The 14,130-nt window shown below is 44.5% G+C and overlaps 1 protein-coding gene across 1 annotated transcript in view; it reads right to left on the bottom strand.

Annotated features, from left to right (window-relative positions):
- Positions 1 to 383: 383 nt before the first annotated feature.
- The window catches only part of DNAH9 (dynein axonemal heavy chain 9), a 313,610-nt gene continuing 299,863 nt past the window's right edge, over positions 384 to 14,130 (bottom strand). The window contains exon 68 of the mRNA XM_066587296.1: positions 384 to 808. Coding sequence (XP_066443393.1) covers positions 581 to 808 — 228 coding nt within the window. The 3' untranslated portion in view covers positions 384 to 580. The remainder of the gene's footprint in view (positions 809 to 14,130) is intronic.

Here is a 14,130-nt window from a genome sequence, read left to right as displayed (position 1 = left end):
TGTTGTCGTCAAATGCAACTTAATTGACTGCTTCTTTGGTTGACAAATATTGGGGTGTATCAACTGTGCATGCGTTAATAAGTTACGAAACATGGTGCTATGTGGCATTATATTTTAGATCATTAGATTGGATGCAACACACTAAGCATGTTACAGATTTTCCTTATACCTCATGGCTGACCTGCATGCACACCAATGTACTTAGGCCAAAAAAGATAGCTAAATCTGCCCTGGTAGGTTTGTTGATCTGCTATGGGCTTACTGTAGGTGATTGTAGTCTGGTGTGGAAGGGTCTGCACCACAAGGAGACATCACAGTGAAGGAGGAACACTGACTCCCGTTTGTCGCTCTGACATCCGTGGTTTATACATGAGACACTGATGTAAAGGGAAGGAAATAGTTTATTAGAACAGATTTACAAAATAACTTCCTCTGAGGATCCACAGCGTAATACTGGACCTCCTGCTTGTTCTTCACAAGGTGCAGAGTGTCTGCTTAGTGCAACTGAAAGCATAAAAGTGTCTGAAAACAGAACAATGCTGATTCCCCCATGAATGAAGAACCAGTATCAGAAGGCACTTTAAATCTGTAAGAGTAGCGCCACCCCGGCCAGGACCCATTTCGAGGGGTTCTCCTTAGTCTTGAGGTTGAATGTCCACACATACGTTGGTCCTCTCTGTCGGGTCTTATACACGGGACAGGCGTAGACGTTACGGGTATCTTGTTTATCCACGGGGATTGCCTTGATGAAGATGACCGGCATTGCTGGAGTCAAGTCCTTGAGTCTTGCGTCAGTGATGATGCTGGTCTACAAGAGGAAATAGAACACAAACAACATCAGGCAGGCAGATTAGTTTGACTGTCAGTATGGAGTCAGGAAGGAATTTCCCCCCCCCCAAATGGGCTAAATTGGCTTCTGCCTCAATGGGTTTTGTTTTTGCCTTCCTCTGGACCAACAGGAGGGGGTGAAACAGGCTGAACTAGATGGACATTGTCTTCATTCAGCCTAACATACTATGTTACTACACTATACTTTACACCGTAGCTATGCTTACATTGTGTCGGGTGAATTAACTCTTTTCCGAACAGGGACGTTTTGGGCCTAATTCTTAGAGCAAAATTTCATGTTTTGGAATGCTGCAGACTAAAGGAGGTTTCTCAAAAAGCCAGGTCTTTGTGGCAGGTTTTTTTGAGCCAAAGACCAAAAGTGGGACCAGAAGGAAGGAGAAGTAAAGGCTGGTCCTTTTATATTTACCATTTCTTCTGGATCCACATCTGCCTTGAAAAATTGCATTGAAAAACTTCCACAAAAATCTGGGTGTGAAACCCCCCTAAGGCCTCTTTCACATGGCAGTAGGCGGTTTTACGTGCGCCGCCAATGCCGTAAAAACGTATGCACAGGCGCACAAATCTAACATTTGTGCGCCCGCTCAGACGGCACTGGCCCCGATGCATATACGCCGAGGCCGCAATGCTGTTGCCTCCCCTTCCCTCCCCCCTCACTGGCTCACCTCCTGTCTCCTTTCCTCCAACTGTTTGCAATGGCAGTGTGCAGGACAGTAGCGGAACTAAGAACTGCCCACTCCCTGTTCCTTGTCCGCAGCCAGCAATGGCAGGGGACGGGGCTTAGCTCGACCCTCTCCCATTGCAAACAGCTGAAAGGGAGGACAGAAGAGGAAAGAAGAGGGAGGGAGGTAAGCAGTCATGCTGCTAAACTCCCTCCCACCTCCGGCCACTGTCATTTGCTCCCATAGGAGCCCGTGCAGCGGCCGACTTATTCCGGACGAAAAGATAGTTGCAGGTCTATCTTTTCGGCTCAATGTGAAAGTGCACGGGCTCTTCTACGCCGCGGAAATACAGCCATGTGATCTGATGCATTGGAATCCAAGGATACCCAAGGATACGCTCACACGTGGCAGAAATGGCGAGCTGCAGGGAAAACCTGTAAATTCTTAAAAACCCACAAACACCTCACCCCAGAAGTGACAGATCACTGAAATTAGTGTGTCTGTTACTGCTTTATGCTGCTCTCAATATTTACACACACACACACACACACATATATATATATTAACATCTGTCAACAGCTGGTTTGGGTGCCGACACCTTGACCATAAAGGTTCAGGTCCCAATGACACGGCCTAGTCCAGAGAAAGTTAGTTTTAAGCAGAGCTGGACACTGCTGTGCTGGTAGTCCAGATGCCATTAACAGAGCTTGAACCAATCAGGTTGTGATGACAGGCAGCTGGAGGAGATGCTAGTGACAGCCAGCTGACTGCAGAAATGCTGCGATTGTCCGGGGACCATAAATATACAGTGCTCTATGGACTGTGACGTCAAAAGAAAACCCACCGATGCTCCCAGCAATTGAAATGGCTAATTAGTCTGAGTGTTTATGCAGTGTTTAACGACTCTCCTAGCATATTACACATGCATTTACACATCCCCATTGACATATATGAGGTCTTTCGGTGTGCAAATGTGCAGGAAGATAGAGCGTACTGCTTTGTTTTTTTTTTTAACGTGACGGAAATGCGCAGGTAAAATCCCCACATGTGAACAACCCCATTAGAATCAATGGGTTCTATTCATTACACATTATGTGCACAAATATTTTGCGTGCAAATATGCCTTAAAGTCCTTTTACACGCAAAGATAATCTTTCAAATGGCCGAAAGATTGAGGGATTTAGCAATGTATTTGCATAAAGTGTTTAATGGATTAAATCTTCTTCATTTGTATGTAAAAGGAACTTTAACCATCATCTTTTTCCTCCATGAGTTGCTTGCTCAGATGCAGCTGCACATATGTTAAACACACACCCAGCTGAGCAAACATCTGCAGGCAGATTCCATTGTTCTCCTCCTGGCAAAGTACACAGTGTACTTATTACATATGCAAAGCAAAACACAAGGAGTGCATTGTGTATCCTGCAGTCTTTTGAAAGATGAGCGAAATGCATTTCAATGGAATGAATATTTGCTCAGTCTATCAGTGGCTGAACGATGGATTTTGTGCGGACTGAAACCCATCATTCAAACAAAAAGTGCACGATGCCCGCGTTTACATGTAACAATTATCGCTCATTTTCAGACGTTTGAACGAATTTTGAACGATAGTTGTTGCGTGTAAAAGGGCCTTTATGCTTTGGATAGAACAGTAGAAAAGAGCAGGACAAAGCCACAGAGAGACAGTGCCATCCAGGTATGTATGGCTGTGTTGGGTACTACCATACAGGCCCATTCAAGTAAATAATTGTGGACTCAACTACAGTACCACACACAGTAGTACAGGCAAGAGCTGGTCTAGTTGGTGGGGGTCCCATCAATGTGAAAACCTGGAAAACCAGAGATAAATTTAGGTCAGCCCAGACCTTGGAGCGCTGTCGCTATACAGGCGAACAGGATTTACCATAGAGGTCAAACCTTGTAGGAACTTACAGATGTTTTCTTCACCACACGAGCGTTCAGCATGTCACAACTGTTTAAAGTGCCGAACAATCACTTGCCTTTTGTAGTCTACTGACTGTCGGGCTATGTAGATAGCACAGGCGCTACAATAGCGACCTAGTGCACCCTGCCAGTAGAGATGAAGGGTACAATATCTGTATTGTGGAGCCGCGTCACCACTGCCCTCCCACCCTCAAATGGTGCCATTTCAACTCCAATTAGAATTGTTACTCTTTTCTAAGGTTTTCTTCACACTTTTTTTTTTTCAGTGGCTTTTTTTTGGCTTGTACAAAAATATATCGTTTTCATGTGTTTTCTACAAGTGTCTTTTGTGTGGTATTCCTTGTGTTCACATATTTTTATACATGTGTTCTTCCGGTCCTATAGAGAAACCTATGGAAAAATGCATGAAAAAAACCACATACTAATAGCATGCTACGTTTGGAAAAAAAGAGTGAAGAAAAAACAAAAGACATAAAAAAAAGCCACTTACATATTTTATTCTTCAATATTAATTTTAATCTGCAACATTTAAAAATAAAAAAGGCTACAAAAAACCCTCAAAAAGTACATCGATATTCCCAAAAATGCTGTGTGTGAAGCAGCCTGAAAGTTGGCGCTCCTGGGGACAAGGTCCCTTTAAGGACACTTTCTTCCTTAGTAGCCGGTACAATGTTGCCTTCTGCAGCAAAAGGATTCTAATTTTTTCTCTTCCTCAACCAGAATTACATCACATCTGATTATAAATCACCATGGAAACAATATCTGGAGAATTCAACTTTATATATTCAGCTCAAACACCCAAAAGAGCGGTCTTACTTCAAGATAAATGAAGTGCTGATATTCAGATGAATGTGAGGAGACGGAGGTTTCTGGGTCTTAAGCACAACGGATATTTTAATGATAAATGATTGTGTGCCGATGCGGGAGACGATGCACTTTATTAATGTGTTTACCAGACGACGGATTTTAAATAGTTTTTTATTTCTGCTTGGGAAATCTGTCAGATTGTTATAAATTGTCTGGAATTACAATCAGATCACCCCATGTCCACATAAAGGGCTAAGGAATGAGATGTTACAAGGGGTTTGGGGATTTTATGTAAATATAGCTTATTCTTGAGCTGCAGGCTAGCTCCGCCCACCCCACCCCCCAGCCAATGATTGACAGCTCTCTGCTTATTACTGTTCACAGAGAAGCTGCCAGGCATTGGCTGGAGAGCGGGGCAGGAGTGGCTAGGCTGCAACTTGTGAATATACAGACTTAGTTCTGTATCCGGGGGCTACTAATAAAGTGATGTCTCTTCTAGTTGTAGATTTCTGCTTTTCCGTTTTCTTCTCTATCCTGTCCAGATCGCCATGAAGATTTCTCCGAGCGATGACTTGTCTGTGCACACAAACTCTCCATCCTGCTGCTACCCATAACACTTCTCTAAGTGCCCCCGACACAGTAAGAATTCCCCCTTTATGCCCCCACAATAATGCCCTCTTTGTGCTCTCACAACATAATGCTTCCCTACAACCGCCAATCCTTATTTCCTGACTACACTGTTATTAGTTCATTAAGCCCTTGATGCTTTTGGGAATATATGTATTCCCTATTGCATTAGAGTTTGTATGGAACAGGATCATAAACCGATCCTGCTCCATACACGGCGGGTATCAGCTCTCTGACAGCCGATGCCTGCCAACAACAGCTGTAATCAGTGCTGGTGCTGATCACAGCTGTTAACCTTTTTAATGTCACAATCAATTTTGACAGCAGCATTTAAATGTTACAATCACAGTTTGGGGATCCTGAATGCCCCCATCATGATGAGATTGCAAGGTGCTGTTTAGCTGTCATGGCAGCCCAGGGCCTTCTGAAGGTCCCTAGGGCTGCCATGTATTTCTGCCTAATTTTCTGCTTAATTTCTGCCTAATAAGAAGCTTGCAGAAATTGTATATATTGCAATACTGAAGTATTGCAGTATATGGTATAAGCAATCAAATGATCGAAAGTTCATGTCCCCTGTGGGCACTTATAAAAGTAAAATAAGTGTAAAATAAAATTTTTATTATAAAAAATAAAGCATAGTAAAAGTAAAAAACAAACAAACAACCCTTTACCCACATGCATAATAAAAAAAATCAACCCCCCCCCCAAACATATTTGGTACTGTTGCTTCTGCAAAAGTCCGATCTATGAAAATAAAGGAACTTTATCCTGCAGAGTGAATGCCAGCAGTAAAAAAAAAACAGCACCAGAAATTAGCTTTTTTGGTCATTCTGTCTAACTGAAAAAATGTAATAAAAAGCGATCAAAAAGCCACATATTACGCCAAAATAGTACCAAGACAATCCACAGGTCTTTCTGCAAAAAAGAGCTCCCACGCAGCCCTATAGATGGAAAGATAAACTTATGGCTGTCAGAGGTTGGTGACAGAAAAAAAAAATTCTTCAAAGATATTTTGTTTTTTTTAAAGTAATACATAAAAAAAATCTAGATAAATGTAGTATCGTTGTAATTGTACTGACCCACAGAGTAAACTTGTCATGCCATTTTTGATGCAATGTGTATGCTGTAAAAACAATACGTCCCTAACAATGGTGACATTTTTTCCCCATTTCACTCCATTTAGAAATGTTTTAAAGTTTTTCATTAGATTATATGGTATATTACATAGTACAATGGAAAAATACTACGCTTCTCGCAAAAAAACAAGACTTCAGACGGCTACGTCAATTGTAAGAGAGCTATGATTTTTTTGAAAGTGGGAAGGAGAAACAGAAAATAAAAAAGAACGCATCCTTAAGGGGTTAATGAGCTAATTTCTCACTCATTGTAGCACATATAGACTATGTTTCTCCAATCCTTTGGATTTATTACTGTACAAAGTAGCAACATCAAGGGTGACCCACCACATATCAGTATCTGATCTAGTGGAGCACTACATATCAGTATCCCATCAAGGGTGACCCACCACATATCAGTATCTGATCTAGTGGAGCACTACATATCAGTATCCCATCAAGGGTGACCCACCACATATCAGTATTTGATCTAGTGGACCACTACATATCAGTATCCCATCAAGGGTGACCCACCACATATCAGTATCTGATCTAGTGGACCACTACATATCAGTATCCCATCAAGGGTGACCCACCACATATCAGTATTTGATCTAGTGGACCACTACATATCAGTATCCCATCAAGGGTGACCCACCACATATCAGTATCTGATCTAGTGGACCACTACATATCAGTATATCCCATCAAGGGTGACCCACCACATATCAGTATCTGATCTAGTGGACCACTACATATCAGTATCCCATAAAGGGTGACCCACCACATATCAGTATCTGATCTAGTGGAGCACTACATATCAGTATCCCATCAAGGGTGACCCACCACATATCAGTATTTGATCTAGTGGACCACTACATATCAGTATCCCATCAAGGGTGACCCACCACATATCAGTATCTGATCTAGTGGACCACTACATATCAGTATCCCATCAAGGGTGACCCACCACATATCAGTATCCCATCAAGGGTGACCCACCACATATCAGTATCTGATCTAGTGGACCACTACATATCAGTATCCCATCAAGGGTGACCCACCACATATCAGTATCCCATCAAGGGTGACCCACCACATATCAGTATCTGATCTAGTGGACCACTACATATCAGTATCCCATCAAGGGTGACCCACCACATATCAGTATCCCATCAAGGGTGACCCACCACATATCAGTATCTGATCTAGTGGACCACTACATATCAGTATCCCATCAAGGGTGACCCACCACATATCAGTATCCCTTCAGCCACAAATGAGTATTGAATGATAATTCCTTTAGAGGGAAATCAGATGGCCAGAATGCTAAAAATAAGATCTTATTTATCATCTTATTTACAGAATTCTAGCCATCTGATTTCCCTGCTAAAAGAATTCTCTTGGGATACTGATATGTCGTGAGTCACCCTTGATGGGATACCGATACGTGGTGGGTCACCCTTGATGGGATACTGATACGTGGTGGGTCACCCTTGATGGGATACTGATACGTGGTGGGTCAACCTTGATGTTACCTCTTTGGTGTGAAGGCCATTTCAGAATTACTCATTATGAATCCATTGATGCCACATAAACAAAGGGAGTTAGTTTTGGACATGATTTCTTTTATTTTGAAAGACAACCATTGGGATCTCCCAAGAAAGTGTCACAACACCGGTGGGTTCCATCCTGTAATTTGGATGCAGTCCTGGTGCCAGAGATCTCCTAAACTTTGCTGACATCTGTAGAGCTGAAATGTAGTAATTATGTTTCTCTTACTGAGGGTGTATTCACACCGATGGGAACCATATTGGTCAGCTTTACTTATTATTTTGTCTTTATCTATTCCGTATCTTGGGCATCAGTTCGAATTTTGTTTTTTCTTATTTAGCTCTCCGGATGTGTCCTTCCTTAACTTGGCCCTTACCTTGACATATCCTGAGATGTGTGAGGAGAGATAGAAGAAAAAACTCATATATGTCTGTTGGATTCCTTTGAGAAGTACAAACTGTCACCCATAAGTTTCCATTAACGCAAGAGGAAGCGCGGGACCGATTTAAGAAGCTTAAAATCGATAAATCGCCAGGCCCAGATGGAATACACCCAAGGATACTAAGGGAACTAAGTGATGAGATAGCTAGGCCGCTATATCTAATATTTCTAGACACTATCAAGACCGGTGTTGTACCATTGGATTGGCGCATTGCCAACGTGGTTCCAATTTATAAAAAGGGGACCAAAAGTGAGCCTGGTGATTACAGGCCAGTAAGCTCCACTTTAGTAACGGGAATTCTGAGAGATGCTATCAATGAGTACCTCAAGGAGAACAAGGGAATAACTCCTCACCAGCATGGATTCATGAAGGGTCGCTCATGTCAGACAAATCTGATCAGTTTCTATGATGAAGTAAGCTCTAGGCTGGACCTGGGAGAATCTATTGATCTCGTATATCTGGACTTCTCTAAAGCATTTGACACTGTGCCGCATAATAGGCTAATATACAAAATGAGGCAGCTCGGACTGAGCGAAAACGTGTGTAATTGGGTAAAGAATTGGCTCAGAGATAGAAAGCAGAGGGTGGTAATAAATGGTTCGTACTGTGATTGGGCCACCATCGCTAGTGGGGTGCCACAGGGTTCAGTATTAGGCCCCATTCTGTTCAATATATTTATCAATGACCTGATAGAGGGGCTGCACAGCAAAATATCAATATTTGCAGACGACACAAAATTATACAATATAATTAATGCAACGGAGGACAATGTGCGGCTACAAACAGACCTGGATAAGCTGGGGGCTTGGTCAGAAAAATGGCAAATGAAGTTCAATGTGGATAAATGTAAGGTTATGCACATGGGCAGGAGAAACAGATGTCACCAATATACACTAAATGGGGTACTGCTAGGGAAAAGTGATATGGAAAAGGATCTGGGGGTACTAGTGGATTGTAGACTAAACTGGAGTAACCAATGCCAGTCAGCTGCTGCAAAGGCAAATAAAGTCTTGGGGTGCATTAAAAGAGGTATAGGGGCGAGGGATGAGAACATTATCCTCCCACTATATAAGGCACTTGTCAGGCTTCACATGGAATACTGCGTACAGTTCTGGTCACCGGTGCTCAGAAAAGATGTTACAGTACTGGAGGGGGTTCAAAGAAGAGCAACTAAACTAATACATGGAATGACGGGACTGGAATACCCAGAGAGGCATCAAAATTGGGACTATTTACTCTAGAAAAAAGACTAAGGGGTGATCAAATAACTATGTATAAATACATGAGGGGACGATACAAGGATCTCTCCCAGGATCTGTTTATACCCAGGACTGCGACAGTAACAAGAGGGCATCTGCTACGTCTAGAGGAAAGCAGGTTTCATCACCAACATAGAAGGGGGTTCTTTACTGTAAGAGCAGTGAGACTGTGGAACTCTCTGCCTGAGGACGTAGTGATGGCAAAATCCATAGAGGAGTTTAAAAGGGGACTAGATGTCTTTCTGGAGAGGAAGGACATTATAGGATACAAGTCTTAGGTCAATTGTTAATCTGGGTATACAGGCAGGTAGGAACTATTAGGGGTTGATCCAGGGATTACTCTGACTGCCATTAGGGAGTCGGGAAGGAATTTTTTCCCCAAAAGGGCTAATTGGCTTCTGTTCTTGGGGTTTTTTGCCTTCCTCTGGATCAACAACACAGGAGGATAAACAGGCTGGACTACATGGACATTGTCTTCATTCGGCCTTACGAACTATGTTACTATTAACAAAAGGAAACAGTTTTTTTTACTGGATGGCCTGAGAATACATCGTTTTTGTATCAAGAGAAATTGGACCCCCTAATAAGGTTCATTCCAAGCTAAGGTGAGCATATGTGTAGCTCTTATTTTCAATTTACTACGGTAGTATGTGAACAATTTACGTCTTGGGCATAGATACTCCGTAGGGATCAGTACGGAGCACATTGATTTTTACAAAATCTAATTAACAAGATGGCAAAGAGTAATCTGTGACAGTCTGGTTGCTAGGAATGTGCTGCCCAAAAAGCCCATTTAGAAGGTTGCAGTTGCTAGGCAATTTACCCCTAGCAACTAGCGTTCCGCAGCAGCAGTTCGGCTGCCGTCATGCCCTTCCTTCTCTTACCTTTCCTCATTATGCAAACTTTTAGAACTTAATGCATCTGGAGAGCGTCTTCACATTTCACACGACTCCTTTAGCATGTTGTGCAGTGATCACACGCCGATAATTAAGAGCAGATTTACATTTCACCGAGTTTCAAACTGTTTTTTGAATCCATAAAAAAATCAAAGCAGAATACGTCTGTTTGCATTTTGTGCTTCCTCGTCTTTACGCCCGACATCGGCGCCTCGGTCTTCTATAGATGAAACGTTTCACGCATCCATTGTCTTTGTGTTGAATCTAAACTTCAACCAGCCAACCTGAAGCACGTCCTTTGTTAATTAGTGCCTAGGCTCCACACTGTCAAAGACCAGTAACTTCTAAAAGCGGACCTTGGGGAGGAGACAACTGAACGCTCAGATGATGTGCCAGATGACCCACTTTGGTCAGTCTTTTAAAATTGTAATGAAGCTTCTTGAAGATCACCGGCAAAGGCAGAAGAAAAGAGGGCACATCTGCATGTTTAATGTATCATTCTCTCCTGACGGGAAAGGAAATGTCAGGTCTGCAAGTGTCATTACCCAGAAGAGTTTTAAAGTTGTTTTAAGGTCGTTCTCTTTTAGACGAAACCATTCCTGTAATCACCCGTGGGCCTCGTGGTCACCAGGAATCCTAGGGCTAAAACTATTGTGTTACAGGCAGTCCTGTCATATACTGCCTCCATACTATCTACCCAAGAAGCACTGCTTCCTGATCCCTCCATAATACAGTATTTGCTGGAGCATGTTACACTGGGCTTTTATTTCTGTTGGCTTCCATGGGACAACAGTCTGTATACAGGGGTACAGTATGGCCACATAGAAGTATTAGGGCACCATATTACTGACTTGTGTTTTAGCCTTCGGTTGGGTTTCTTGATTCTTCTATTCTTATACAACTGTTTTTTCCTGTAGTACGTCACGGGTATAGTCAGGCAGTAGTATTATACACTCTTAGAAGGCCCATAGAAGAAGTTGCTGTTTTATTGCAAAATTCGTCCTGCAGTTCCATCTCAGGCAGATATGTGGATGATGAGAGTTGTGGTGATTAGATGAACGGTCTTGTCACCGGAGGCCCTAAAATTGGTTCCACCATTGGCCTATAAAAATGCTTTTTCCACTTGTGTGGAGCTTGTTAACCACTAGAGGTCTCTACAACACAGAGCAGAGACCCCGTAGCCAGAGTCTGAGAGGGGCGCATTATTGGGAGGGGAGAAGCTGGATAGTCGAACGATGAGTTTCCGGTCACCTGGGCCGTTCTGACCAGACTGTTGGGGGTGTTGGGACCAGTGGATGGGGGCACAGAAGGTGACCGGGCTCAGGATGCCCCCTACAGACCATCAGTAGTGGAGCGTCTGACCAGACTGTTAGGAGGTGTTGGGACCCAGTGGATGTGTGAGGGCACACAAGGCAACCGGACTCAGGACCCTCCGACAGACCACCAGTAGAGAGGAGTGTCTGACCAGACTTTTAGGAAGTGTTGGGACCAGTGGATGGGGGCACACAAGGCAACCGGGCTCAGGACCCCCCGACAGATCACCAGTAGAGAGGATCGTCTGTTTGTCCAGCAAGCACGAGCAGCTCCAACGGTTTTGTTGTCCGCCATCCAGAGGCAGGTGGCGCCATTGTTACACCCCTGTGTCTGTTGGAGCCTTTTTCAGATGCTTGGCTAAAGGACATTTGAACTCACGGCGCTTATTACATGTACGGCCTTTGAAACCCACTCACTGTTGTATCCATATGCAGCGGAGTCGTGAACGACAAATCTGGACTGCTACACAGTGTAACTGGGTTGTCTTCAGAAACAAAGACAACCAACTGACAGCAGCTGTGTTCCTGTCTGGAGACCTCGGGGTGAGCACCTCAATCCTGCCTTTGCTGTGGAGAGGCACACTGCCCCCTGCTGGTGTGATGGTCTAGGGGGCCATCGCATACAACAGTCGGTCCCCCAAGTAGTGGTACGAGGGACAATGACAACTCAGTGATATGTTCATGACATCCTGCAATCACACGTGTTCCTCTCATGGCGGCTTCCAAAGGGCAGCAGGATAATGCTCAGCTGCACACACGGGGGTCACAGGAAGCCCCCACAACATTGTCACTTTTCCTGGTCACCAGATTTATCACCAATAAATGCCAACTTTGACAGCAAATGTCAGGCAATATGCAGTAGAATAACATATGGAATCTATATGCCTTCATGCCCATGTGTATCACATCTTACATCCAAGCTGCAGGTGGCCCAACAGGGTACTAGAGACTCAATGCCCACTCATATCACATCTTGTATCCAAGTGAGAGGTGGCCCAACAGGGAACTTGTCAGGATTCGAGCGTTTGACCTCCTGCAGCTATTTCAGCATGCTGGATAGCATCCTTGAGTCCTAGTCCCGTGTTTCTTGTCCTTGTCTCCTGTTCCATGTTCTTTGCTCTATGTTTTCCCAGTCCTGTCCACCCTGTGTCTTGTAGCTTCCCCAATTAGTCTCCTATATAAACCTGGCCCTGTTCCCTCCTTCCTTGTGTGTTTATTGTGCTTTGTGCCAGCTTCCTTCCTGCACACCTACCTCTCTATCAACTGATCATCCTTCGGTATTACCAGACCTCGGCTACCTCCTGACTACTCTTCTGTAGTCCCATGAAAGACCTACAGTCCCCATGCCCGCCTGGATCACATCTTGTATCCAAAATAGAGGCGACCCATGGGGTACTAGAGCCCCCCTGTCCACCCGTATCGCATCTTGTTTCCAAGCTAGAGGCGGTACAACAGGGTACTAGAGCCTCCATGCCTGCCCGTATCACATATTGTATCCAATCTAGAGGCGGTACAACAGGGTATTAGAGCTTCTACGTCTGCATGTATCGCATCTTGTATCCAAGACAGAGGTGGTACAACAGGGTACTAGAGCCTCCATGCCCGCCCATATAACACCTTGCATCAAAGCTCGAGGCGACCCAACAGAGTACTAGAGCCTCCATGCCTGCCCGTATCACATCTTTTATCCAAACTAGAAGTGGCCTAACAGGGTACTAGAGCCTCCATGCCCACCCGTATCACATCTTGTATCCAAGCTAGAGGCAGTAGAACAGGGTACTAGAGCCTCCATGCCCCCTATCTCACATCTCGTATCCAAGCTAAAGGCGGTACAACAGGATACTAGAGCCTCCGTGCCCCCCATCTCACATCTCGTATCCAAGCTAGAGGCAGTACAACAGGGTACTAGAGCCTCCATGCCCCCCATCTCACATCTCGTATCCAAGCTAGAGGCGGTACAACAGGGTACTAGAGCCTCCATGCCTGCCCGTATCACATATTGTATCCAATCTAGAGGCGGTACAACAGGGTATTAGAGCTTCCACGTCTGCATGTATCGCATCTTGTATCCAAGACAGAGGTGGTACAACAGGGTACTAGAGCCTCCATGCCCGCCCATATAACACCTTGCATCAAAGCTCGAGGAGAGCCAACAGAGTACTAGAGCCTCCATGCCTGCCCGTATCACATCTTTTATCCAAACTAGAAGTGGCCTAACAGGGTACTAGAGCCTCCATGCCCACCCGTATCACATCTTGTATCCAAGCTGGAGGCAGTAGAACAGGGTACTAGAGCCTCCATGCCCCCTATCTCACATCTCGTATCCGAGCTAAAGGCGGTACAACAGGATACTAGAGCCTCCGTGCCCCCCATCTCACATCTCGTATCCAAGCTAGAGGCAGTACAACAGGGTACTAGAGCCTCCATGCCCCCCATCTCACATCTCGTATCCAAGCTAGAGGCGGTACAACAGGGTACTAGAGCCTCCATGCCCCCCATCTCACATCTCGTATCCAAGCTAGAGGTGGTACAACAGGGTACTAGAGCCTCCATGCCCGCCCATATAACACCTTGCATCAAAGCTCGAGGCGACCCAACAGAGTACTAGAGCCTCCATGCCTGCCTGTATCACATCTTTTATCCAAACTAGAGGCGGCCTAACAGG

The sequence above is a fragment of the Eleutherodactylus coqui genome, chromosome 13 (assembly GCF_035609145.1).
Source record: "Eleutherodactylus coqui strain aEleCoq1 chromosome 13, aEleCoq1.hap1, whole genome shotgun sequence".
Taxonomy (NCBI): Eukaryota; Metazoa; Chordata; class Amphibia; order Anura; family Eleutherodactylidae; genus Eleutherodactylus; species Eleutherodactylus coqui.
The sequence above is the reverse complement of the archived record's forward strand: the minus strand, read 5'-3'. Positions and strand labels throughout refer to the sequence as shown.